This window comes from Fulvia fulva, chromosome 4, assembly GCF_020509005.1.
Source record: "Fulvia fulva chromosome 4, complete sequence".
NCBI classification, from domain to species: domain Eukaryota; kingdom Fungi; phylum Ascomycota; class Dothideomycetes; order Mycosphaerellales; family Mycosphaerellaceae; genus Fulvia; species Fulvia fulva.
This window is the reverse complement of record NC_063015.1, coordinates 444,232-468,356: the sequence shown is the minus strand read 5'-3', so window position 1 is coordinate 468,356 and position 24,125 is coordinate 444,232. Positions and strand designations below refer to the sequence as shown.

General features: G+C 53.8%; 11 protein-coding genes across 11 annotated transcripts; 5 read left to right on the top strand and 6 right to left on the bottom strand.

The window, feature by feature from the left end:
* Positions 1-207: 207 nt before the first annotated feature.
* CLAFUR5_03967 (uncharacterized protein) lies at positions 208-1,446 on the bottom strand (the record flags this gene model as incomplete). The annotated part of the gene is made up of 1 exon (XM_047903115.1): positions 208-1,446. The coding sequence occupies one exon, from the start codon at positions 1,444-1,446 to the stop codon at positions 208-210; it is 1,239 nt and encodes a 412-aa protein (XP_047761512.1).
* Positions 1,447-2,317: 871 nt separating this feature from the next.
* CLAFUR5_03966 (uncharacterized protein) lies at positions 2,318-3,571 on the bottom strand (the record flags this gene model as incomplete). The annotated part of the gene is made up of 1 exon (XM_047903114.1): positions 2,318-3,571. The coding sequence occupies one exon, from the start codon at positions 3,569-3,571 to the stop codon at positions 2,318-2,320; it is 1,254 nt and encodes a 417-aa protein (XP_047761511.1).
* Positions 3,572-5,206: 1,635 nt separating this feature from the next.
* Positions 5,207-6,803, bottom strand: CLAFUR5_03965 (uncharacterized protein; the record flags this gene model as incomplete). Its single annotated transcript, XM_047903113.1, has 2 exons — positions 5,207-6,478; positions 6,534-6,803. The coding sequence occupies 2 exons, from the start codon at positions 6,801-6,803 to the stop codon at positions 5,207-5,209; spliced, it is 1,542 nt and encodes a 513-aa protein (XP_047761510.1).
* A 1,013-nt stretch (positions 6,804-7,816) lies between these two features.
* On the bottom strand, positions 7,817-9,327 carry CLAFUR5_03964 (Mitochondrial-processing peptidase subunit beta; the record flags this gene model as incomplete). The annotated part of the gene is made up of 2 exons (XM_047903112.1): positions 7,817-9,106; positions 9,172-9,327. 2 exons carry the CDS (start codon positions 9,325-9,327, stop codon positions 7,817-7,819), a joined length of 1,446 nt encoding a protein of 481 aa, XP_047761509.1.
* A 494-nt stretch (positions 9,328-9,821) lies between these two features.
* Positions 9,822-10,542, top strand: CLAFUR5_03963 (Succinate dehydrogenase [ubiquinone] cytochrome b small subunit, mitochondrial; the record flags this gene model as incomplete). Its single annotated transcript, XM_047903111.1, has 3 exons — positions 9,822-10,090; positions 10,154-10,273; positions 10,329-10,542. 3 exons carry the CDS (start codon positions 9,822-9,824, stop codon positions 10,540-10,542), a joined length of 603 nt encoding a protein of 200 aa, XP_047761508.1.
* A 788-nt stretch (positions 10,543-11,330) lies between these two features.
* CLAFUR5_03962 (uncharacterized protein) lies at positions 11,331-11,691 on the top strand (the record flags this gene model as incomplete). Its single annotated transcript, XM_047903110.1, has 2 exons — positions 11,331-11,484; positions 11,534-11,691. 2 exons carry the CDS (start codon positions 11,331-11,333, stop codon positions 11,689-11,691), a joined length of 312 nt encoding a protein of 103 aa, XP_047761507.1.
* A 1,966-nt stretch (positions 11,692-13,657) lies between these two features.
* Positions 13,658-15,091, top strand: CLAFUR5_03961 (uncharacterized protein; the record flags this gene model as incomplete). Its single annotated transcript, XM_047903109.1, has 1 exon — positions 13,658-15,091. The coding sequence occupies one exon, from the start codon at positions 13,658-13,660 to the stop codon at positions 15,089-15,091; it is 1,434 nt and encodes a 477-aa protein (XP_047761506.1).
* Positions 15,092-17,441: 2,350 nt separating this feature from the next.
* CLAFUR5_03960 (uncharacterized protein) lies at positions 17,442-18,626 on the top strand (the record flags this gene model as incomplete). Its single annotated transcript, XM_047903108.1, has 1 exon — positions 17,442-18,626. The coding sequence occupies one exon, from the start codon at positions 17,442-17,444 to the stop codon at positions 18,624-18,626; it is 1,185 nt and encodes a 394-aa protein (XP_047761505.1).
* A 343-nt stretch (positions 18,627-18,969) lies between these two features.
* Positions 18,970-19,941, bottom strand: CLAFUR5_03959 (Kinase D-interacting substrate; the record flags this gene model as incomplete). The annotated part of the gene is made up of 1 exon (XM_047903107.1): positions 18,970-19,941. The coding sequence occupies one exon, from the start codon at positions 19,939-19,941 to the stop codon at positions 18,970-18,972; it is 972 nt and encodes a 323-aa protein (XP_047760679.1).
* An 819-nt stretch (positions 19,942-20,760) lies between these two features.
* CLAFUR5_03958 (uncharacterized protein) lies at positions 20,761-21,264 on the top strand (the record flags this gene model as incomplete). The annotated part of the gene is made up of 1 exon (XM_047903106.1): positions 20,761-21,264. One exon carries the CDS (start codon positions 20,761-20,763, stop codon positions 21,262-21,264), a length of 504 nt encoding a protein of 167 aa, XP_047760680.1.
* Positions 21,265-21,630: 366 nt separating this feature from the next.
* Positions 21,631-23,955, bottom strand: CLAFUR5_03957 (uncharacterized protein; the record flags this gene model as incomplete). The annotated part of the gene is made up of 1 exon (XM_047903105.1): positions 21,631-23,955. One exon carries the CDS (start codon positions 23,953-23,955, stop codon positions 21,631-21,633), a length of 2,325 nt encoding a protein of 774 aa, XP_047760677.1.
* Positions 23,956-24,125: the final 170 nt, after the last annotated feature.

Sequence of the window (24,125 nt, the reverse complement as noted above, 5' to 3'; positions counted from 1 at the left end):
GCATCTGTTTCAACTGACCATTCCATTTCATGACATTCTAGATAAAAGCAAAAAGCAATCAACGCCAAACGCGAAACGCGAAACGCAAAACGCCAAACGCCGTACGCCAAACGACCTACGCTAAATGCCAGCATGTTGCGTGAATTTCACCGATCTTCAATATATTTTGTCCTTGGAGATTCGTCTCACCAGCTCACCTAGCCCCATCTAGGCCGCAGCAGCAATCTCCGGCTCTGCAGGCTCAGCAGCAGAGATCATACGAAGGTAGATCTCATCAACCTGCGGAAACCTCGCCTTCATCTCATCACGGGCCTCACTTTTGAAAAAGACTACCCTTGGTCCGTGACGATCAAGGATGCGTCTAAGAGCGCGCCTCATCGCCTCATCGGGTTCAAGGTCGATAGTGTACGCAAAGAGCACGCGGAGTAGAGCAGCCACATACCGAGACATAGCAAAAGCCGAAGCAACCTTCTGTTCTCTCTCTCGAAGAGTGAGGCCTTCCCCCGGCGCGTTGCGAACCTCTTCGCTCAGCACCTTAATGATCTCATGGAGTTGTGCACGGTCTGCGCGGCGCCGGCGAATGTCTTCGTGGATGTCGCCCTCGTCGCCAACGCCGTGGTTGAGGTCCAGGTCGGCATCGTCGGCGATGTTTTGTAATGCTACCATCTCAAGGAAAGCAGGATCGCCGTGTGGTGCTCCGTCGTATTGGGCATTGTCGGATCCTTGGCGGCCGTAGAGTGGGCAGGGCTTGCCATACTGCCAGTGACCTGAGGTTCTGGTAGCCTCTTCTCCGCAGAGATAACAGAAGTGTGTACGGCATGAAAAGACGCGGCAAGTCATGTGGTTACAAGCTTCGCGGAGCTCGACTGGGACTTGGCATCCTGGACAGCGTTGGTAGTCGACTCCGCGAGTGAGGCCTGCGAAGGGATCGTCCTCTGGCTTTGCTTTTGCAGCGGAGCACGCATGAGTCGAAGAGGCGTCTGCTGGGAAGCTAGAAGCACAGCGAGCACAGCTTTGCGAGCCACAGGCTTGGCAGTCGATGATCGTCTTTGTCTTCTTCTTCTGACCTAGGAATTTGCCGCAGATCTCTGCGCCCTTGGAGCTTGGATCGGAGTTGACCTTGCCTTGACAGTACAGACGGTTTTGAAGTGGAGTTTTGTACTCTTTGAGTCTGGCCTTCCAAGCATCTTTGAAGTCCTTCGTGAAGCAGTGGCGGTAGCTTATGGGGTTGACTTCTTTGCCATCCCACATCACAGGGTATTGGGACTCGTCTGCCAGCGCAGCGTCGAATTGAGGTCTGACGCCGGAGTCGAAGCAGGAAACGCAGAGCTTGTGGTCGTGTATGATGAGCATGGCGTCGTCGGATATGGTCTCGAGACAGCAGCTACAGTTGAACTGCCAGTGGCCTGGTTGGTTGGGAAGTGCCGTTTGGCATGGTATGGACATTGATGCGCCCATAGTTGCGAATGTTCCTCTCTAGGTTGCTGAGAGTATGTGGATGTTGGTATCGGTGTTGGTTCTGGTGTTCTGCCGTGAGTTGTGAGTCGCACTGCAGGCTGTCAGTTCTTAGTGAAGGTCTGGAACGATTGCAAAGCAGTGATACTGGAACACGACGGGACAAGAGTAAAAGATCACCCTGGGCCTTTTATGGAGTCCTGATATTGCAACTTGATGTTATGTGTTCGTGAATCCCATTCACATCTTCAAGACAATGGCGTTGTTCCATTCACTTCAGGTCAAAGGTATTGAAGAGAGAAGACAATGAAATTAAATTGAGGCGTGGCCTGACTTGCCACATCCGCTGAGGTTCCTTGCCTGCGGAAAAGAAAATGGTGACAGACTAAGAGATATTGAGGCTAGCAGTGGCACTTCGTTCGTTGACTACAAGCGCCCCATCCTCCATACATATTTCGATGACATGGTGGCAGCAAAAGCTGTATATTGCTAGCTGATGCGATCCCGGGCACGGTCTGAGAGGGCAGGACGTGGGAGTGGCAGGTAACCTGGGCATTTATGGAGTGTGACATATCTTATCATTCAGATCTTGTGTGTGTGTGTGTGTGTGTGTGTGTGTGTGTGTGTGTGTGCGCAAGCGCTATTGTGTTCATATTCTATCTTACAAGTATACCCTTCCAATCATCAGCCAGCACCAGAAAAGTTGAGTACAGACAGCCCCCAATGCCCTCCCGCTGGCAAAGCAAAAACGCAGACCCGTGCCCCAATGCTATCATGTCCACGTCTGGGCCCGCGAACCTGTCGTCTCAGCCCAGAGCGAGAAGCATTTTCAAAACTCTCCATACAATGTCGGTGTTATTGCTTATGCGTCGTCGTCAGCCTCAGCCAATCTCTCAGCAGCGACCGTATTCATGTCTTCTCCACCTAGCCCCGCAAGGACGATGCGCATGATAGCGCTTACTCTTGGGTACCTATCCATTGTTCCTGGAGGCAGAATGATCAGGAATGTCCCCAATGGGAGGCCAGCCCCAGTAAGTAGAGTTCGCTTGTGCCCACGAGTCCGTTCGTCTTGTTCCAGATGAAGCGTGTACCAGCCGGACAAGACCTGCAAACCTGGAATGAGAGCCAACAAGGCTTGATAGTACGGCGCTTCCTGCTGCCCTGCTTCCTGGGCCTCTTGGTGTTCTCGCTCGAGCTGCACGCGGAGTTCCTCGAGCCAGCGCCTGTCGAGACGTCGCAGTCGTAGCTCTGGCGGGTCATCAGCGTGCGAAATGACGCCTTGTGTCTCTGCGTTGATCTCGACGAGCAGGGCCTCCATCACTGCGACTTCTTCAGCTGGAGGAGGAGCAGCTGCTTGGTGGTCGTACTGCGCGTTGCCTTCTCCGGCTCGGTTGTAGAGCGGGCATGGCCTACCTACCGTCCAATGTCCGCTGTCCCGGGTAGCTGGCTCGCCGCAAAGGAAGCAGAAGTGGGTGTTGCAATTGCCCATTGAACAGGTCATGTGGTTGCACCCGTCTCTAAGCTCAATTGCAACGTCGCAGACTGGACACCTTTGGTAGTCTCGGCCTCTTTCAAGTCCTTGGAACGGGTCGTCAACTGGCTCGTCCGCTGCCTCGGCACAGATGTGCTCACTTGGGTCAGCAGGGAAGCTGGTCTCGCAGTCCGCGCAGCTGTAGTACCCGCAGCAATTACACTTCTTCGCTAGGCGGTGCTTCGCCTTGGTGCCGAGGAAGAGGCCGCATGGTTCAGTATTGCTTGCGGAACCAGCACAGTAGACACGTTCTTTTGACGACGTTTCGTACTCTCTGACCCTCGCAGTCCAAGTCTCACGGAAGCTCTTGCTGAAGAACTTTTGGATGTCCTTATTCAGCTCAATGATTTTGCCGCCCCATTTGACCGGATACTGCGTTTCGCTTGCCGCAGCTTGTTCAAACTGCGGCTTGATACCCGTGTCGAAGCAATCCCGGCAGACGCTGTCGCCGTGGATTTCGATGGGATTTTGGTTGTTGAAGTCTGCCATGCAGGCATCGCAAGTGAACGTCGGCTTGTTGACGGGGCGAGAGAGTGGGTTCGGGCGCGACTGCTTCGAGATGGTGGACTTTGGTTGTTTTGGCATGGCTGCGGTTGTGTCGAAGAGGTTGTAGCTTACAAGTAATAGCGTGGAAAATGTACTCGGTTGCGGTCTGGAGGTTGCAGTTGTGAGTCGCAGAGGTAGTGCCTGATGCGAAGGAGAAGATATGATGGTAAGTGCTCAGGTGTACCAGTATATATACCGTGAGTGTCGTGTGTCTATCGTGAAGCTAGAGTTGAAGTCATTATGGCGCGTCAAGCCATTATTGGCTTTGTCGCTTTCACATGCTCGAGTGAATGGTGTACGAAACAATGCATTGGCGGCAGATTCCGCACGACATACCTGAGGCTGTACCATCGCTGTCAGTATAGCTAGAAGATCACGTTTATCGGGCCTTGTTGACTCTAAACCAAGCTCCAGAGTAATCATAGAGTGCCGTGAAGGTGAGACAGACCCAGCTTCAAAGGACAGACAGCCTTGTCTCAGCACGTAGCCGCTTGACCGACTGTTTTGCGCTTCGCGAGTGGCACACACATATCAGCAGGACGCAGAGCAGTCGTCTGCAAGCTCTTCACTGTCCTCAGCTATTACCCCTCCGCATGCACTACAGGCTTGGACTCTTCATGCCTCCGCGGTGACAAGCTTGCTTGGCGGAGCCTGCAACACCAGAGACCCGAAAGCAGCATCGGTCTGATTTAGGAAGTTGCTACTGCCTCATCTCCACTTCATGTAGCATTAGCACAGCGCCACAAGGTTCGCTTGTTGATGCTCCAGTACACTCATTTCTTCTTCTGTTACCTTTTCCTGCCGTCAGTCCTTGCGGTCGAATGTATCCAAGGCTGTTGATTGAGCAGCTACTGTGATGTCGTGTGCTATGTGTCACCGCTGCAGCGACCCGATGAAGAGCAAGGGCGAGGAGCGGTGGCCAGCGAGCAAAGCTTCAGCGGCGAAGCTACTACTGTACTGTAGTAATCGTCCGCTGCCATATCCCCTTGACAGTCTCCTTGTTCTCTACGACCGCAGTATCTTCTCAATGTCTACGTCGTGTTCCTCGGCCTTCTTCGCCGTCGCAATGCGAGGACAGTAACAATTTCTGTACGCCGTCTGCAATATGCTGGTCTGCCATATGAGCCGTGGACGAACGGCTGATGCTATTGCAATGGTTGATGTATATCAATGGTTGATGTATATCAATGGTTGATGTTGGCGAATAGTTGACGTTGATGAACCGCTGGCGCTGTTGCAATAGTTGTTTGCGAGCAATGGGTAATGTGCATAAATAGTCGATGTACACGAACGGTTGCCGCAGAATGAACGGTTGGTTCCTCAACGGTTCCGCCAGCGGGCGACAGTCCGAGGGCGCTGTCGGGGCTTTGCTTAGCGCACCGACTACTCTCACCCAATCACAGCATTGCATTGATCAAGTATGGCAAAATGGTGTCGACGTGAGGTGTCGACGTGAGCCATCATGTTCATATTCTCCATCGTCTTCGCTCAGATAACCTTCTTCAAGCGTTGCTTTATCTTCGTCTTCGGCATGGAGTCGTTCAAGCGCGGACCGAGAGAAGCTCCATCTTAGGCATGTTAAGAACATTGAACATTACATCCACTTCTCATGATCTATCTCTCAATCTATCTCCATTCCTCCATGCCACCCCACCCCCCCCCCCTCGCCTATATTTATTCAAACACCACCGCCCCATTGCTATAAACACTAACCCTCTCCTCCGCTCCACAGATCTGCTCCGCATTATTCGGACACGCCAATCTACACGCACTATCCACCACGCTCACCGCACTCGCCTTGTTCAACGCATTCCCGCAAAGACACTGCGTCGCATTCATCATGCCCGCAATCCTAGGCCCATTATCGTTACACGCATTCGTGCAATCCTCAATACTGTTCACCGCATCATCGAACATCGAATTCGGCAGCGCCGCAGGTGTCACCGGCTCCTGGTTCGTGAAGCAGCCGGCATATGTCATGTTGCCCGCGTAGACATTCGTGTTCGACAGCGCAGCCGTGCTGGGGATTGTCGACTGTGCCGGGTCCGGATACGGCGAATCTCCATTTTGTTGCCTCGGGTATCCAAAATCGTAAGCCCTCGCGTTATCGCCGTAGAAATTATCGATGAAGAGTCTCGCAAGCCCTGCGTCAGAGCCAAACATCTGCCCATTATCATGACTCGCATCCACCAGATCGACCGTATCGCAGTTCGCGCTCGCCGGGTCCGGGCAGCGGGCTGGGAACCACTGGTTAAAGTAGAAGAACCTCTCGTGCCTGTCGTTCCCGGTGGTATAAGGCGCACATCCATCGCCGCTAGAATGATCGCCGTGATCGCGGAGGGCGCGGGCGTAGGCAATTTGTTTCGAGTCGTAGTTGGACCTCACTGCTTCGATGCCTTGTTGTACGAGAGCAGCGCCGTAGGTCATGCCGCCTTTCCCGTAAGAGTCGTAGGAGGTGTAGCCAGAGCCGTATTCGTCGTAGGTCGTGCAGGGGGTGGTATTGAGAGGACGCTCGGGACTCAGCCAGGAGTAGGAGTTGGGATTTCCAACCCAGTACGTCACCGGCACCCTCGTGCCCAAATCGTCGCCCACAGCTGCATAGCGCTGCAGCATTTGTCCGCCCATGGAATGCCCTACGAGGACGATCTGATGCAAGTTCGGGAACGTGTCGGCGTCGTCGAAGTACTTGATGATCTGGTCGAGGACGTAGAAGGAGGAAGTATTGGTGGAGGTCCAGGGGTACTGGTTATTGGCGCCCTTGGACCATTGGGAGCCGGCCCAGACGAGGGCGCTGGTCGTGGAGCCTTGGCCGGCTGAGAGGCCGTCGGTCCAGGGGTAGCCGTGGGATTTGTCGTCGCCGTTGGTGAAGTAGGGGGTCATTATGGCGACGGTGTCGGGGTTGATGGTGGGGTCTTTGGCGGTGGCTTTGGAGAGGGCGTTTTTGGTCTGTGGGGAGGATGAGGTTAGTGGGTGGTGAAGGCAGGTGGGAGGCAACACGTACGTCTGTAAAGTATGCATCAGGATCACGAAGCAGTCCATGTATCGTAACAACAGCCCTCTGGACATTCTTCGGATCGATCCTTTGCCCACTACTCCCAAGTCCGTAGTAGTTGATCAATGTCAAATTCTCGTTCGCGCCGCTCTGGTCATTGATCTTGAAGTATGCCAACTCCGCGCCATCAACAGCAGGCAACGAAGCCGTGATCGTTTCTCCAGCAAACTGCTGCGCTGCGACGCCGAGCGCAAGCGACAGCACTGCTGTGCAATACATTATGTTGGTATCCGATCACCCGCAGTCGAGGAGTGTCGTCCAGCGAAGATTGTGGAGTAGAAGTATCCTAGGAAGCGAACGTCCAGCACAACTCAAACTCCAGAACGAACGTCGCGCTCGAGCAAAGCACGCAAGGTCTGGACGAAAGAGCTTGCTAGCAAAAACGATAGACAGAACCTCTCCCCAACAAATATCGAAAAAACAAACAAACATCCAATCCTCACAACAAAGCAGGTCCTTTTTACCCAATTGTACTCAACCCCTCCAGCCTGACCACACGTAAGGTACGTGGAGGTGGAGCCCATTGCAGCGTTTGCAAGCCACATTTTCTCAAAATCCGACCAGCGACGTCGTCAAGTTTCTATTCTGCCACCATTTGGTGGATAACAGGATCCGGTTCAATCTCGCGAGATGATTTATAGACCAGGGTATCACTTCGATACGCGTTTCGTGCGGGTAAGTCGGCCGCGGATAGATTGCGCGCGAGCCCGTCTTTATATCATGTGGCTGGGCCATGTGTAACGTGGGCGTGGCGTAGAGGAGAAAGCTGTCTCATGGTGCATCAAACCGTGTGCTCCAACTTCCAACATCCCGTAGCAGTGAAGATGTTGTGAAAAGGTCCAGTGCCAGCAACGACGTCACTGCCCTTGGAAGATCGTGCGCTTTCCGGGAGAGGTCCGTCAGAGAAGTGGTAGAAGGTCGGATAAAGTGACGATGTGGATGTCAGCTCGTATGTGCTCGTCCGAGTTGCCGGCATATCATACCGTACGAATGGTGCAATGACGATGTCAAGACACAAACAGTAGGAAGGGGGATGGAAAAGATCAAAAAGCTCACAAAGGCTAAACATACACAAGAAATCTACGCTCTGCCTATCGAAGAAGCGCAAACTCATGATGCTCGGGGCAAGGTCTTCTATGAGATTACACTGTGTTTCTCCTTTTGTAGTCGTACCCCCATTCCAGTCCAGTCAGCATTCATTCCAACACCACGCTCTCGCTTCGCTTCATCATCTATGACAGATTCCTGCTCATATCGCCTCGGATTCTGGCATAGTCGAGGAGACCCTCGATTTGTCCAACGGCCGACACGGCAATATCGCGATCCCAGAGCTTCTTCTGGGCAAAGTTCATGACGTCTGATGCGGAGATGGCACCGACTACTCGCTCGACCTCTTCTGGTGCGAGGCGGCGGCCGGTGGTGATGATTTGTCTGCCAATGTCCTCTGCGACGGAGGTGGTGCCGTCGAGGGAGAGGAGGATGCTGGCCTTGAGCTGCTGCTTGGCACGCTCGACTTCGGCCTCGGTGACGTGGAAAGATAGGCGGGACCATTCGCGGAGGGTGAAGTGGACAAGGTCGTCGATGCGGGTGACGGCGTCGGTTACGAGGTAGATACCCCAGAGACCAGTGTCGGAATATGATGTCGAGAAGGACATGAAGGAGTTGGCGAGCTTGTGGTCGTGGATGAAGGTTGAAAGCTTGGAGCCGAGGTATGGCGAGTTGCCCATGGAGCGGTCCCAGTTGCCCACGATGGCCTGTGTGACGAGCGCAGTGAAGTAGTCATCGTCCTTCCAGCTGACACCCTCAACTGCGATGGCAATGTTGGCGGTTGGCATTGTATCGTCTCTTATCCGGACCTCCGATCCAACAAAGTCTGGCTTGCTGTCAAGACCGCGCACGTAGGCGTTGTCCTGCGCGTTTGGGTTGCATGCTGGAATGTTGGAGAAGTACTTCTCGGCGAGCTGCACAAGCTGCTCGTGTGGCACACCACCGGCACCAACCAAGACCATGCGGTCTGCGGTGTAGTTGGTCTTGATGTAGTTCGCGAGGTCGTTGCGCGAGATGCTCTGGATGTTCTCCTTTGGTCCCAGGATGGTGCGGCCGAGTGCCTGGTTCTGGAAGGCGGTTGCGTGCAAGTGGTCGAAGACAACCTCTTCCAGCTGCTTGTCCACCTCTTCCTGCTCCCTGAGGATGACATCACGTTCGCGCTCGATGGCCGAGTTCTCGAGTTTGCTGTTCTGCAGGATGTCGGCGAGGATGTCGACGGTGTTGGGGACGTCGCTGTTGAAGCTCTTTGCGTAGTAGACGGTGTTCTCGCGGGACGTGTATGCGTTGAGGTGGCCTCCCATGTTCTCGATCTCGAGTTCGAGCTGGCTCTGGCTGCGGCGCTGGGTGCCCTTGAAGGCGAGATGCTCGAGGAAGTGGGCGGTTCCATTGGTCTTGTCGGTCTCGGCGCGCGAGCCAGCATCGATCCAGACGCCGACTGTCGATGTTTGCGCGAAGGGGGAGTGCTCGGTGGCGATCTATCGTGTTCATATCAGTCTTGTCCATCTCCTACAGGTGGTATCAGTCGTCAACGGCTACATACAGTGAAGCCGTTGCTCAAGGTAGTGCTCTCGGTGGTGGAGGCATGGCTAACAGGAGTTGCCAGAGCGCGTCGGGTGATGCTGGGCTTGACGGCGTTGATGGCGCGCTGGGCGCGGAGGCCTTGCTGCAGGCTCAGCGCAAGCCTTCGAGATGCCATGACCGGGTGGAGTGTGTGGGTGGGGAGGGTCTCGTTGCGATAGCTGCTGGCGATCTGGTGCTGTTGTCCTACACCTTCAAACTTCCGAGATCTGCCAAGCTTCGGGAGAGTGAGGAACAAGTTCGTCGAGGGAAGTAGTGGGACTGTATGCAACGATGGAACGAGACTCCACATATACAACCGCTACGAGAGCCTCACACGGGCGGCATGCTGTCTTGTTGAATCGGCGTATAGTAAGCATTCCTCTGTAGTGGTGTAGTCTGTATGTCATGTGGTACATCAAACCTCGAATGCCTCACTGCCAAAACGTGCTGCATCTCTCGCTCAAGGAACCAATCAAACGATTCACAAGGCTGACCAGTCGATCGTTTGGACCGAGGGAGTTATTCCCGGGTGCAGTTGGAGAGGTCATTGACGACAGCGAACATCCTCCTCCTCCTCCTCCTCCTCCTCACCTCGCTCACCTCGCTCACCACCCCCAAGGATTCCTCGCCATGGCCACCTCCTTCCGACCTTCGATCCTGCGCCAGGTAGCGGCAGCAGCAGCACCAGCGAAGCGCGCATACTCGACCCCCACCGTCCGATCTCAATTCAATGCGCAAACCCGACCGACATGGACCGCGCAACGAGCAGCCTTCCAGACCTCAGCGAGACGACCCATCCTCCCACCTCTGCCGCAGGTCATCAATGGCAATGTCAATGAACCTGCGAGAGTGCCGGAGCCGCATCCCTCGCATGGGAGCTACCACTGGACTATGGAGAGGTGGGCAATGCATAGCAACATGACTTTTGGTGGAAACATTGGCTGAGGATATGATACAACCAGACTCGTCTCCGCAGCCCTCATCCCAGTGACAATCGCCCCCTTCGCAGCAGGTGCCTTGAACCCTCTGCTAGATGGCACACTAATCGGCCTTACCCTTATCCACACATACATCGGCTTCCAGTATGCACAATACAAGACCGCACACTCGTAGTCTCTGTCTAACATCATCCGACAGATCCGTCATCATCGACTACATCCCCACATGGCGCGCCAAGACCTGGCGCAAAGTCTTCGAATGGGCCAACGTGCTCGCCCTCGTCGTGGTCGGCTGGGGTTACTACGAGTTTGAGACCAATGATGTCGGTCTGACGGCGGGTATTGCACGGATCTGGAGGGCGGGAGCGAATGCGCACGAGCTGGAGAAGCAGGCGGAGAAGAAGTTGGCGTAGATGAGGCAGGTTGAGACGAGTGGAAGCATGGACCCGATACCCTGGCCGAAATTCAGCGGCGGGGGGGTGTAACAGATGCGAGCTTCCAAAGGCGCTGGAGGGAAGGCCACGGCGGTGTCAGACTAGGTATACATGGTCATGCGAATGGCTGCTTCAATTGAGTGGGTTCTCTTTGTTGACGAGCAGATTTTCAGCGGTCCCCGTAGGCACAATGGCCCCCTGTGTTACACAAAGCCAGTGATCTGAGCACAGTGAGCTTCACTTTACGGATAGCAGCAGACCGCAATTTCCACGTCCAGTCACCGATACGCAACTCCTCTGTCCGTCGTCCTTGTGCCGGCAGTCATGGGAGCTGAGACGTAACCACGGACAACGCACGAGCCAGCAAGGCAATCCGCACGACGTTGACAGCCCGAGCCCCTGTGGTGAGGCTCGATCAGTTTACTGACAGATCACGACCCTCCGACCCTTCACCACGTTCTCTCTTCTCCTTCCCACCTATCTTCCTCCCTGTGATTTTCCTCCTTATACTCCAATATCCCCAACGTACCTCTCCTTGGTTTCTGTTTTTCGGTCAGCTTCTATATACTATACACAACACCAAAGTATATACACCGGAAAATCCTGAAATCGATGCGCTACCGAGTACACAGCAAGGATCAAGGATCTGAAAGAATCTCCCGCCAGCTTTCAGAGAAAGTCCATTACAGGAAGTACCCTCGCCAACGCCCGCTGCTGCCATCTCGCCCGACGCTGGCCAAGATACCGACACCCAGCAGGACCTCAACATGTTGCCGGCGGATATCACCCAGGCGTTTGCCGTGATCCAGCAGGACCTGATCAGCTTTCCTGCAAACATCACTCCTGCGTCTGCCACGATTTCTCCGACCTCCAGCACTTCCCTGACCCTTCGCAACTCCAGCACGGGCATGAGCTTGGGCAGTACAACCCTGGAACTCTTCCTTCGGCCCAGCCAGATCCCCAACAACAGTACATCCTGGTCGGAAGCTCAAAGTACACGACCTGGACATTAATGGCCTCGAGAAGATCACCGCGGCTCATGGCTCCGAGATTAGTACTCTCAAGAAGACTTCCGCGATTCATGGCTCTGACATCAACGGTCTCAAGACTGGCGTCAACACTCCATAGAAGATCACCACGGGCCATGGCTCAGACATCAATGGCCTGAAGACGACCACTGCGGCTCATGGCATCGACATCACTGGTCTTGAGAAAGTCGCTACGGCTCATGACGAGAAAGTCACCAAGCACTGACGCCATCCAACAGCACTGCCGCCGATGGTTTTTTCCTAGATATATATCCACACAACAATACCAGTATACACCGTCGACCACTACTCCCTCGTTCAAGGAGGATAAGAGTCGCACCAACTCCTTCGACATCTTAGGATGTCGCCGTCGCTTCCGCTCTGCCGCGGTCTGGATCAGCATCGAATCTCGGTGCGTTGGCTCCCAGGGAGAGAATGGCTAAAGATGCGCTAGATGACGATGTGATCGACGCATCTAACAAACGCCACTCAACCAACGAAGGCGTCAGCACCGCCGCCGCCGCCGATGCACTCCAGGCCAAAGACCGTTGACCTCTACTATTGCGTCTCCGGCTCCTCGCCTATGCACATCCCATCTGCTTCTCCTGATATGGAACCCATGTCCCAGGAGATGGCGGAGGCGACGATGAGCGACAATCATCGCCCAACACACCATGGAAGACGCCTGCCAAAGTCATCCACACACCTGCAACCTCTCATTCCGGGCATCGGTCTCAGAAGTTCAAAGATGCTTCACCTTCTGGCCTCGAGTTCGACCTCTCGGCTCCCTCTCCTCGCATGGACTGCAAGACTGCCATCAAGGTGGGAGATAAGCTACAGCCGCTGGAAGAGGAGCCGAGTCTGAGGACGAGGCTCCTTGGCCGGTCAAGCCGATGCCTTCAGTGGCTGCTCAAGCAGAGTCTCAGTAAATGACAGCCATTTCAAGAAGACGTCAATGTTCAGTTGTACAACCTGCGTACCTCAAAGCGCGAGAAACAACAGGCCCGTATCGAGAAAGCAAAGATTCTCTTGCTTAGCACGGTTGGGCCTTCTACGCGCGATGTCGCTTCGACCAAGGACACTCCTCACGAAACTCCGGAGAGATCAAGAAACTTTGTTGCATGTCGGACTCACAGGCACTGGATTACTACTTGACTGGGTTCGAAAACCTGACCTGGGACGGCGTACGAAACTCGTCAGCAACTGCAGGACTCTGCAGCGAAACACCTCGTTCTCAAGGCACAACTCCGTTCATTCACATGCAATGCAAACGCATGGCCCGCGACCATCATCGATGCCACCGCCTACCACGGAATCTGCAAGGGCGCTCCGAGGCCTCCGTCGGAAGTCAGGACCAACAGAAGATAGAGAAGACGGACAGTGGCGGCCACACAGACTTGAGACGTCCAACGTCTTCAATGAACTCACGCCTATACGACCACTCTCTGCACCATGATCGCGAAGCGAACGTAAGGACCAATGCAGCCTTGGGCGAGTAGGATGTACGGCCGACTTCGTTGTCTCGACATCCCAGCTACATATCGTCGTTTATCTTTGCTGCGGCGGCTTCATTGCCCGCCTGCTTTGGGTTCTGCACACTTGGTTCGATATATACACAACACCAAATCAGTATACACGGTTAGCTTTGCTCGCTGATAGAGCATTTGAAGTACTTCGTTCAACCTCTGTTCGACATTCTTGCCACCTACGCCGCCGTAAGGCCACCTTCTCAGCGGCATATCAGACTTGTGAAGGCCTTCGCCAATGCTCATCAATGGCATTGTTCGCAATTGGATACCCGGTCCTGCACCAAGGTACAACAAAGGCGAATGAACTTCATCATGGCAATTCACTTCTAACAATGACCTTGTCGGTGAAGGAGGACCACGACACAATGTGTTATGTGTTCTTGGTTCCCATAAAATGGCAACTCTTCTCTCTGCCTGCAGAGGTTTCCAGTGTTCCGACAATCGCATCTCTTTACAGCCTACTGCTCAGTCTACTGATCAGAATACGCTGCTACTAGAAAGTCATCAAGACCATCGACAGAGGCTTCCAACGACAATATGCAGAACACTTTCAACGCCACGCCTCAAAGTCAACCTGCTGGTCGGGTTGACACACCACCAGAGTCCCGGACGACGAACACCGTCCAAAATGCTGCCCAATGGCTTCGTCAACGAGGCCGCGACGATGACAACTTCGATGGCAGACAATGGTGGGAGGAGTCAGATTCGGAGTCTGACCAAGAAGAAAGCCCATGTCGATCGCCAATCGTGGCAACATCAGAGCCAACTTCTCCAAAGCCGTCGATACGATCCCCTGACGATGACCTCGATGTTGCACCAGTCCAACCTCAGCCTGCACAGTATCCAACACGGAACGATTCTCGTTACTGGCAGAAGTATCGGGCGAACATGATGTACGAGGCCGACCCCGAAGAACCCACTCAAGAAGCCTCCGTACACTACCCTCATGATGCCCTGACCATCAATTCAGTCGAGTCGCAACCCGATCACAGCCCACCACACAGTAATCCCGGTTACTGGAAAGAGTATTGGTCGAACGAGGCTTACTGGGAATCTTACCAACATCTTAGCATTAAGCCATCGCCGCTCAAGATTGTTAAGAAAGAGAAGCCAGTATCAGGAGAAGCTGAGCCGTCTTCAGAGCCGCCAGTACTGAAAGTTGACAAGCCACTTCCAGCCTTGCCCGACATGCGGGTTACTGGAGTGATGGCCAACGGTGTCAAGATCATCAGCCTTGCCGAAGCTCAAGCACAGCTCAAGGCAAGGGTTGATAACGCGCCTGCGATTGACGGCATACAAGCTCAGCGTCCCATCAAAGTCAATGTCACGCCACCAGCTCCAGCTCGACGAAGACGAATTCTCGGGCTCAGCAAGCTCACTGCATCAAGTGCATCGAGCAGTGGCACTTCGAACACAGCTTCGAATACTCACAAGACAACTCCAACTGCTCCAGTCCCTGCACCTCCTACATCCCAAGCACCTATACGAGTAGTAGGCGATCCGAGGAGAGACACGCTTTGGACCGACTTCATGCCATCACCAACTCGTCCGCCACCTCCGCCTCCGACAGATGAGCGGAAGTGCCCCTGCCCAGAACACCGAGCAGAGCGAGCTGCGGCATACACCATCCCTCGAAAGCCAGTGCCGTCCGAGCATTCCGAGATGTCAGAACCTCTGCACAGTCCATCGGTTCAATACGAAATCGACCGACTCCAGGACCGTGTTCAGCTCACCTACGACCCGGACGACGACTACGACCGAGAACCCGTCATTGACACCTTTGTCCGTGCTGGTCATACCAGCCTCCACATCAAGGAGCGGGTTGACCCGCACACGATGGCATCGCACTACGGTAGGGAAGAGCGGCTCGATGGCGACGAGAACGTGGAAAGGGCTAAGGCCAAGATGCACGCATATCACGAGGCGAGGAGACTGGGCGTCGAGCCTTCGCCGACGACCGACTTCCGATAGCGATGAACGATGTGTCCCGAACGGAGACTGAGACTGTTCTGATGGGCCTGGAACATGAGCAGCGCTTCTGTTGATACAATATTGTGAGTAACATACTTGACTTGATTGTGACATTCTTCAATGATACTTATCCTTCAATTTTTTCGCTCCCGAGTCCCTCTGCCTCTTTCCCGCGCTCTGAACACTTCCATAGTGACGAACGGCGTACATCTTTTACTGTAGTTGTGTTTCGGTAAACAGGATGCTTGCTGCTAGATTTAAGCCAATCTCAGACTTCTCTCACGGTGAGTGGCTCAATCGTGCCTTTGATCAGCGTGACCGGGTTGCTGCTGAGCGCTTCGCAATTGTACAACAGAGCACATCGCGCGATCCTGTTGGCGGGCTGCAGCTAGGCATAGAAACTATGAGCTCTACGAAGTATGATCACGCCGTCATTATATCCTTGACGGTTAAGTAGAGTCCTTACTGTGAAAGGCACACTGTAGGGCAAAGCTTCCCGCAGCAATTTGGTGCGGGCACGTTGAAGTTAATCTATCACATACACGTTGCAAATCAGAATATCCATACATGACAATCTAATCTCAAAGCAAACCCCTGAACTCCTAACGCTAGCCGCCAGCCCCTTTAGATACCTCGTCCTGGCATCAACCCATAGCTCCAAATAGCACGTCGTCGATGTCTGGAATAGGTCGTGGGCAGTGTGTCGAACTCCTAAACCTGTGGGCGAGCTACAGTAAATGGAGTAGCAGCCCTACTCATCTCTTCGTAGATCACGTCTACCTCCGGAAACCGAGCATGCATCCTTTCACTCGTGGCCTGCCTCCTCGCAACCATCTGTGGTGCGATTTCATTCAACCTTCGCACATCATTCGACCGCTCCCCCTCATCGGAGTCAACGCGAATGGTGTAAACGAAGGTCGTGTCTCGGAGGATGTGCACAAGTGACTCCATGGCTCGAGCATCTCGTAACTGCTCCATGCGAGCTTATGCGGTGATATCTCGGCTGCGCATGATCTGGTCGATCTCAACTCGCAATTGATCGCCCACTCTGTGAAGGTCTGATAGCGTGGCGCGACGCTGACGGTATTCGTCAGGTACGGCCAGCGCTCTCGCAAGGAAGTCATGCGGTAATGCCGGGAAGAAACCAGGTGGAAGCACAACCGGCTCAACTCTTGGAGGTCGATTCGGCATTTGTGGATACAGAGGGCAAGGGGCGTTACGTACCCAATGGCCTTGCCCGAGTTTGGCCTTTTGCGTATGCGGGCGGTCGGTAGGAGCCCGAGTTTAGTGGTGGTAGTGGTGGCGGTGGCGCTGCCATGATGCTCTAGCCCCTCTCGAGCTAAGGGCGTGTGCGAGATGTTCGACGTTTACTGGCTTGTGCGCTGTGTTCTGTCTTGCTTTGCGATTGGTGATCTGTTGTAAGCGGGTAGAAATCGAGATACGGAAGACTCAGGATAAGAGACAAACTCGCCGGGCTTTGATGGCGGCCAGTGTGATTCATCGAGTGTTATGTGCTGACAATGCATTCCACATGCGCGGGCAGGGACCTGAACCATTCACTTCAGCTCGACAATGCTTTTGGGCACTCGCTGGAGTTGCAGATTTGAGTATACGACTCGCATATACAGTTTTCGAGCTGACGGACAATAGCGAGGGGCTTACCCGTTAGCTGCGAAGTCTCGGAGTGAGAAAGTGCTCGGATGCGAAGTGTCTCGTGCTTCGCGTTGGTGGCGTGTGTTGTTTAAGACAGGTCCGTGATAATTCTCACTCTGCGCCAGTGGCTGCCATTCAGCGAAGAGTTTGGTAATCTCTGGCGCGACATGACCGGCAATCGCATATATTAAACGTTCCGTTGCCATCTTTTGCGGTGCTCTGTCCCAAATTCGTCCCATCTTATCCTATACTCCCGTCGATGATCCTTCTGCTCTCTTGAGGGCCATACTGATATTTCGCAGACTATCATCATGTATACACATCGCCGTATTGAGTGCCAGACGAGCACCAGCGACCAACACATTGTCCTGCCCAGGTTCGTGGTCGGAAGTTCTAGATTTGGCTATCGGATTCACAATCGCATTGTGTCGCTTGTCAACAAAGCATTGCCCGGCACACAATACCTTGTCATCTTTGTACAAAGGCAATGACACTGGCTTTAGTCTTGGCATGCTTTTAAATATGCCTCCAATCTCGCAACCTCTGGTCTTTTCCTGTTCGTGTCATTCCAGCAGGTCTCCCCACAGCCTATCGTTTTTGAAATCCAATCCTGGTGATTGCATAACTTCCATCTTCGAAGACGAACAGAACTCTGGACTTTCACCGCGTCCGCCACATTACCGCTTCCGCCGCCAACATGCGAACGACCATGCGGACTAATGACGCTTCGCGACAATCTTCAACCAGGGTGGGAGCCTCAGACTCAAGGTCTGGTCCTTCTAGGAGGGCGTCCACTTCGAATGCACAGCCTGGAGCTGTTGCTGGAGCTCGCGCCGCCTACACAAGGCCTGCACGACCAACGCCCATCTACGGGCCACCGCCACCGATGCGCACAGAATCTGCGCTAAGTAAGATGTACGAGAGGACCGTCAAAGCAAAGGACACCGTCCGAGACAAATGCTCCACGAAAGCAGGCTCGGTCATGCCTGTCGTCAACAATCTTGGTAAGAAGGCGTCCAGAGCTGCAAGCAATGCTCGGGCCTCTGTTAACGATTTCATCAGAGCTAACAGACGACGCAGACCTCATGGATACAACCAGAGCATGATCGGCGGTCAAGAATCTACCAGGATCGCAACCGCCGATGCTATTGCTCTCCAGAACATCGAGACCGTACCAGTCTTTGTGGCTCGAGATCGGCCTGCTGTAGACGGCTTTGCCGTTGCTAACTCTTCAGCGAACCAACCTGCTACACAATCCCAACAAAATGCAACAGAGACTGTCCGAGAGCTTCGCGTCAACGAGACAGCTCTTGCTGCACTCGAAGGTAGACCCGACCCATTCAGCCAAGTGCCCCGTCGCGGTCTAGTCAACACCATCGACAGGGCTAGGATGCGAAGAGAGGTCAACATCCCTAGACGTCAAGCACCACCGCCAAGCCCTCCGTTGCCGCTTTATAAGGAACATCCAACGCCAACGCCGACTTACAGATCCTGCTTCTCTTCTGGTCGGCCCTCGTGCAAAGACGTCACTTTCGAGAACAACCACGACAGAAGAGTGACGCTGTGGGATATGGCGGCTCCGGCACCCGACAAGACACCGGATCAGTCACCAACGGATACAATGACGGAGGCCACAGTAGCGGCCGTAGCGGGTCCATCCAGACCAGTCGCCACTGAGCTCGTCAATCCGCGAGCGATCAACCTCGATAAGCCTGTTCCAGACTCTCCAGAGAGCAGTTTCGAGTGGCCGTCTGGGATGATCCCTCTCACTATCGCAGTGCAGGAGAAGATCGTAACAAAGGAAGCAGCTGCCGCGGTCAAGGCAGACAATCCGCACGGCAAGCACCTCGTGCCAGCACCAGCGGGGTACCAGCCTCGTTGAAAGTTCAGGCTTTGCGAGAGGATGCGATCACTTGATGTAAGACAATAAGTTCGGCGAAAAGTCCTTTGATAGTGGCGTTCGGGCGTTAAGGTGTTTGAGAGTTTTGGGAGGAGTTTTGATAGACATGTACGAATATAAGTTATCCTGTAACATACCGTCCATCCACATGTATTCGGTTCCACGTGTACTTTTGAATCAGATGGTCCATTTGCGTTAGTCTGCCCTGCTGTTCCGTCCGGCGTGAGATCAAGTGTGCTCCCGGCGCGCATAATGCAGTCCGAAATCTTTCCTGGAGCATCTTAATTCGCTTTGTTTGTCGGTGTTATTGCTTTTGTCTAACAGTCTAAACACCCTCGGTCGACAACGTACGCGCGATGTCGTGATGACCATTCCGAAGGGCCAATGTAGCTGGGCTCTCGGGCTCGAGTATGTTTCGCTCCTCTACGGGAACGGTAGCGCTCGGTAATGGTGCTCCATACTTCAGGAACAAGGACGATATGGGCTCCGGCTTCCACTTGACCCAGTCATCGTTAGGATGAACTGCAGCGCCGGCATTCGCGCGAGCACCAGCCTCTAACAATTTTTCCACCACTCCTATATGCCCTTGATCGGCAGCGGCACCTAATGCTGACCCATATTTGCCAGCTCGTATGTTGACATCAGCGCCTTCTTCCAGCAGTCTAGAGACTGTGCTCATATCACCAAGAAAAGCTGCCGCTTCCAAAGCAGTACCATAGATCCCGCCGACACGATTCAGCTGCGATCCATGCTGTAGAAGAAGTTCCAGCATCTCCGTATAGTCCTCAGGCTGAGCAAGGCTGACGCACCACTCTACAGGCATTCCGCCTCGTGCGCAAGTAGCCTGCAGTGCACACCCAAGTCTTCCCCCAGGAGCATCTGGACTAGCACCACTTGCGAGAAGAAGCTTCACGATGTCTGGACTACCAAACGCCGCTGCAGCGGCGACTGGACTCCCGAACTCTCCACCGGAGGCGTTAGAATCCGCTCCATGCTCCAGAAGAAAGGTCACAGCTTCCAGTTGGGCGGCTCGTTTGTTGCTCATCTGTTCTCCCGTTCTGAGTCCCAGTTTGTCCGGGACACTACCATACAACACCGACGATATCGTGGCCTGAAGTGCACACCCGAACTCTGAAGGCGCCGCATTGACATTTGCTCCGCCTGTGATTAGCAAGATCAAAAGATCATAGTGGCCAGAATGCGCAGCCGATTGAAGAGGGGTCATGGATCTCGATCTCTCCTCAATGTCATGACTGCTGCCTAGAGCTGCTGATAGTTCCGCTTGGTCTCCTTTCATGACTGGATCATGTAGTGCAGAAGATTGCTGTGGGTACTGCATTGAAGAAGACGGCAGTATCTGATAGCTGTATTCCAAGATCTGGGCTGTAGTGTGCAGGAGGCGTTCAGTCAGAGAGAAGTCGACTTTAGAAGCAAGCGAAAGCAACAGCAGTCGCAAGGTGAACCCGATCAAAGTGGACGGCTGTGAGTCATCGTTAATACAGAACGAGCAGACAGGCCGCGGGGGCTCGTATTAAGAATCATCAACACGGTTTGGCTCGATGGTGTTGATGCACGCTTTAGTGTAATCCACCGGCTTCCTACAAACGGTAAGCGTTGGGATTTCACAGCTGGACAAAGGCTTCCGCAAGTAAGTCTCCAGAATTGGAAGAGGTTACATCCGGTTGACGAAGAACGACTTTGGAGCATCTAGCCACAAATGAGCCACAGACTTACCATCAAGGCATTCTCGAAGGCGTGGACAGACGTTGAGTGAAATCCAGCCACATCGTAGCAGGAGAATGCCTGGTGGGCGTCCTTGTGCTCCGACCTTGTTCAGAAACGTTGCTCGATGACAATGGCTTGTCCTCAAGACCAAGAAGTGGTGCGCTCTTTGTTCCACCGCATCGCCTCCAATTACTTCAAACCTCCTGCTGTTCCAAGTCTTGCGTCTGCATACCGCTCCACCTGTTCCAACCAAGCGTACTGTCCGAGACTCAATTCTGGTAATTGAGATTCGATCATTCTTGAGCCAACACAGGAGTCGCGAGTAGTATCACCAGTCAGAATCCCGAGCTCCCCCAAGCCCAATACATCTTCGCTCCAGGCAAAAGCCCGCATGGCGTCCTCAAGCTGTCCCAGCTACAGCAGAGGCAACTCGTTCCACAACCAGCCAGCACCTCGAGCAGAGTCCATTGCAATGGCAGCACAAGCTTACCTCGCCCATCAAAGCGCCCTCGCCGAAGGCCAGTTCATCGACATCGGCATGCGAAAGTCTCGCTCCGTTCGTGAAGTCGTCAGTGGCGGCATCAGCGCAGGTAAGGACTTCTGCAAGACTAACACCCTTCCCAAGAAGCCTGAGGCAGGACCTCCCGAGACGATCTCTGCACTTCCGGTAGCCGAGAAAGCTCCAAAGATCGCACCTCCTCGTCCAGCTCGAGACCCGGGCTGGTTTGGAGTCCCTGGCGAGCCTGTTCGTCAAGGATCGCAGGATAGTAATTGTACTATCACGCCGGAGGCGTGGCTTAGGAATAGAACGCCTCGGGCGGGAGAGGTGATGCCAAGTGATCCGGAGGCATATCGTAGAAACTTTGAGCTCAGAGATCAGGATGGGTTATTTTGAGAAATCCCAAGGCCCTAAGGACTGTGTGTAAGTCGCCGGTGAGGACCTGGGAGTGCGAGATCGGTGACCAAAGGGCAGGTCCTACTGGTCAATATCGAACTCCTCAGCTCGATGTAGCTAGTCCATAATGTAGATATCAATCCAGACATCCGAGACGTGCTGTCGATCGTCGCTCACGTATCAATCTCGATGTTTTCTCTTTGTGTTCGGAGGAGCCAGACTTTATAGCAGCAGGCGGGTGTATATTCGAACGATAGACCATGGGCTCCTGCTCCTCGTTCCATAATATTCGGTCGTCCGGGAACCCTGCAAAGCTGTGCCCGTATGACGTCTCATTCATAGCCATATCGAAGGCTTCTTCAATTCTCACTCCCCAAGCCCAGCAATCGGCGGATTCGCCGCCTTGGCAATCTTATAAATCCCCTTCCTCGCCGCCTTAACCTCCACAGCCTTACCCATCAAGCCCGCCTCAACCTTCTGCGATTCATGCGTACTCTGCAACTTCGTAATAAGCTGCTGCATGAAAAGGCACACAAAAATCCCGGAATCCTTATCATGCGGCTGCTGCGGCGTATCTGGAACATCCAAGAACTTCAACGGCTTGTCCAGAAAGCTAGAGATCCGCTTCGTGACACGTTCTGCGAGCGCGTGGTTTCGGTTCGTGTGAGGGTCGTAGTGGCAGGCTAGTTGGTCTTGCGAAGAGATGAGGAGGAATGACCAATGGCCGGCGTGCGAGCGGAGGGGGATGAGGACGTGGATTGTGCTTTGGAAGTCGGGAAGGGTTGCTTTCATGGCTGGGGTGATTTCGGAGTCGTTGATGAGGAAGTAGCACCGTACCGGGCGCATTAGGACGTATTTGGTGTTGCCTTGGATCAGGTCGTATTCGAGGTGTTCTTGCCAGAATTCGATGACGTTCTCGGTGATGGCTTCGCTCTTGATTGTGCTCATGTCATGGTAGGATAGTCGGACGGTGTATTCGCGCATTGCAAGCGTGCTACTTTTGATCGAGCTACTGCTGGACTCTGTTGTGGCACTCTTGGTTCGGAACATCTTGAACAGTGATGATGTCTTTCTCGTCTTCGGACGCTCTGTAGGCTTTCTTTCCATGATGCTTTCCGGCTGTATCGTATCAGGGAGGATATCCATAGATTGACTTCGCGAACAGGATGAGCGTGAGTATTCACTAGAGCGGACATCGATGGAATGACCGTGTGAGTACGTCGAGCGTGTGTATTCACTCGTACTTCGTCGATCAGACGGATGCTGCGGCATAAGATGTGCATATGCTTGATCTTGTGATATAGCAGCAAGCTTGACCTGGCCTGGTGACACTGATGGTGTATGTCGTACCGGTGAGCATGGCAGAGGTACAGTGTGAGGCGAGCCCGGAGCCACACTGAAGTGCCTGTCGCCTGGCAGCTCGTGTACGAAAGCTGTGCGGCGTAGTCGCAATGGTTGCGGGTAAAGTCCTGGTGCGGCTGGAACGGACGAAGTGTGTGCTTGGTGCGCGTGTGCGGATGGTAGATCTGCTCTGCCAGAGATGTGACGGGCACCTTGCCCTTCTTGAAAAGTGACAGGACCTTGATGCGGGTCTACTCCGAGATATGCCTGTGGCGTGGCTGGTGAAGTCAGCACTGGAATTGAGGAATAAATTGCTCGATCAGAGAAGGATCGGAGTTGGAGAGGTCTTCCACGTGCGGCACTCTGACTTGCATTCGGGAACACCTGGTAGTGACGATTTGGATGGCCCCTTGCAATCTCTCCTGATACTTTCGTCACCAGCACGGGTACGCTTCGAGATGCTTTGAAAGACCCAGCATCTGCATCTGGACTGACACAGCGCCACGTGCCACGTTCGCCGGCATCACTTGCGGCTGCACTGATCGATCCGCTGAGGGCGCTTGAAGATCTGGCATGCTCTTGTCGAGAAAGTTCTGGTGTAGAGAAAGAAACTGCTTCAAGTGCAGAGTCCAAAGACTTTTCCAGTGGCGTGACGGGAGAGTGGTTGCCAAGTTTGGAGTCCGCTCGTGAGATCTGCGCTGGACTGAGCCTTTCAAAACGTGGCAAGTAGTTCTTTCTTTCTTCCTCTGGGATCATGCCTTCAAAGAACTCTGCTCGGATGTTGTTGCCTTGAAGTTCTAGCATACGAGCCATAAGTGCCAAAGACTCGTAGCTTTGCTCGTGAGACTTGCCAAGTACTCTGCGTCTACCGCGTAAGGCGTATTCTCCATAGCGGTAAGCTTTGTCCAAGTCACCAAGTCTGATATAGGTCTGACCCAGAAAATGTGCAATCTCGCTGATCTGCAGTCGCCTATCATCGTCCAGTATGGCGTTCTTTGGAGCATTGCCAAGCACACTCAGGAGGGCTGCCTCAGCCTCAGCGGGATCGTCGGTGTGGAACGCACAGACTCCAAGCATTCGTCGCAGGTCCCAGGTATTGCATAGCGCTTGCTGCTTCTCTGTGAGGTCTTTGGTCATGGTCAGCGCTTCACGCAGGTAGGCCGCAGCGCCTTCATAATCGTTTCCATTGAATGTGAGGCGTCCTTTTTCCAGCGCTTGTCGCGCTGCTTCAACGAAGAAGTCGTCTTCTCCATCCATATCGTCGTCAGGTAGAAGGTGATCAGACTCTAGGTTCGACAGTGTGAGTACACTTTCGCTACCCTTGTATGTCGTTCCGTCCATGTGTTGCATCCGTTCGCCCGCCTGGATGGATTACGTAGAACTCAGGTCGCCACCAGCCACGGAAGATGGTGCAGTTGCATTGTCGATCAGATCGATATCTTTCATCCACTGCCGTATCTTGCCTTTGCGTTGGGTAGAGTTCTCGCCGGCAGATATGTCGCTCGGGGCACCGAGTGAGG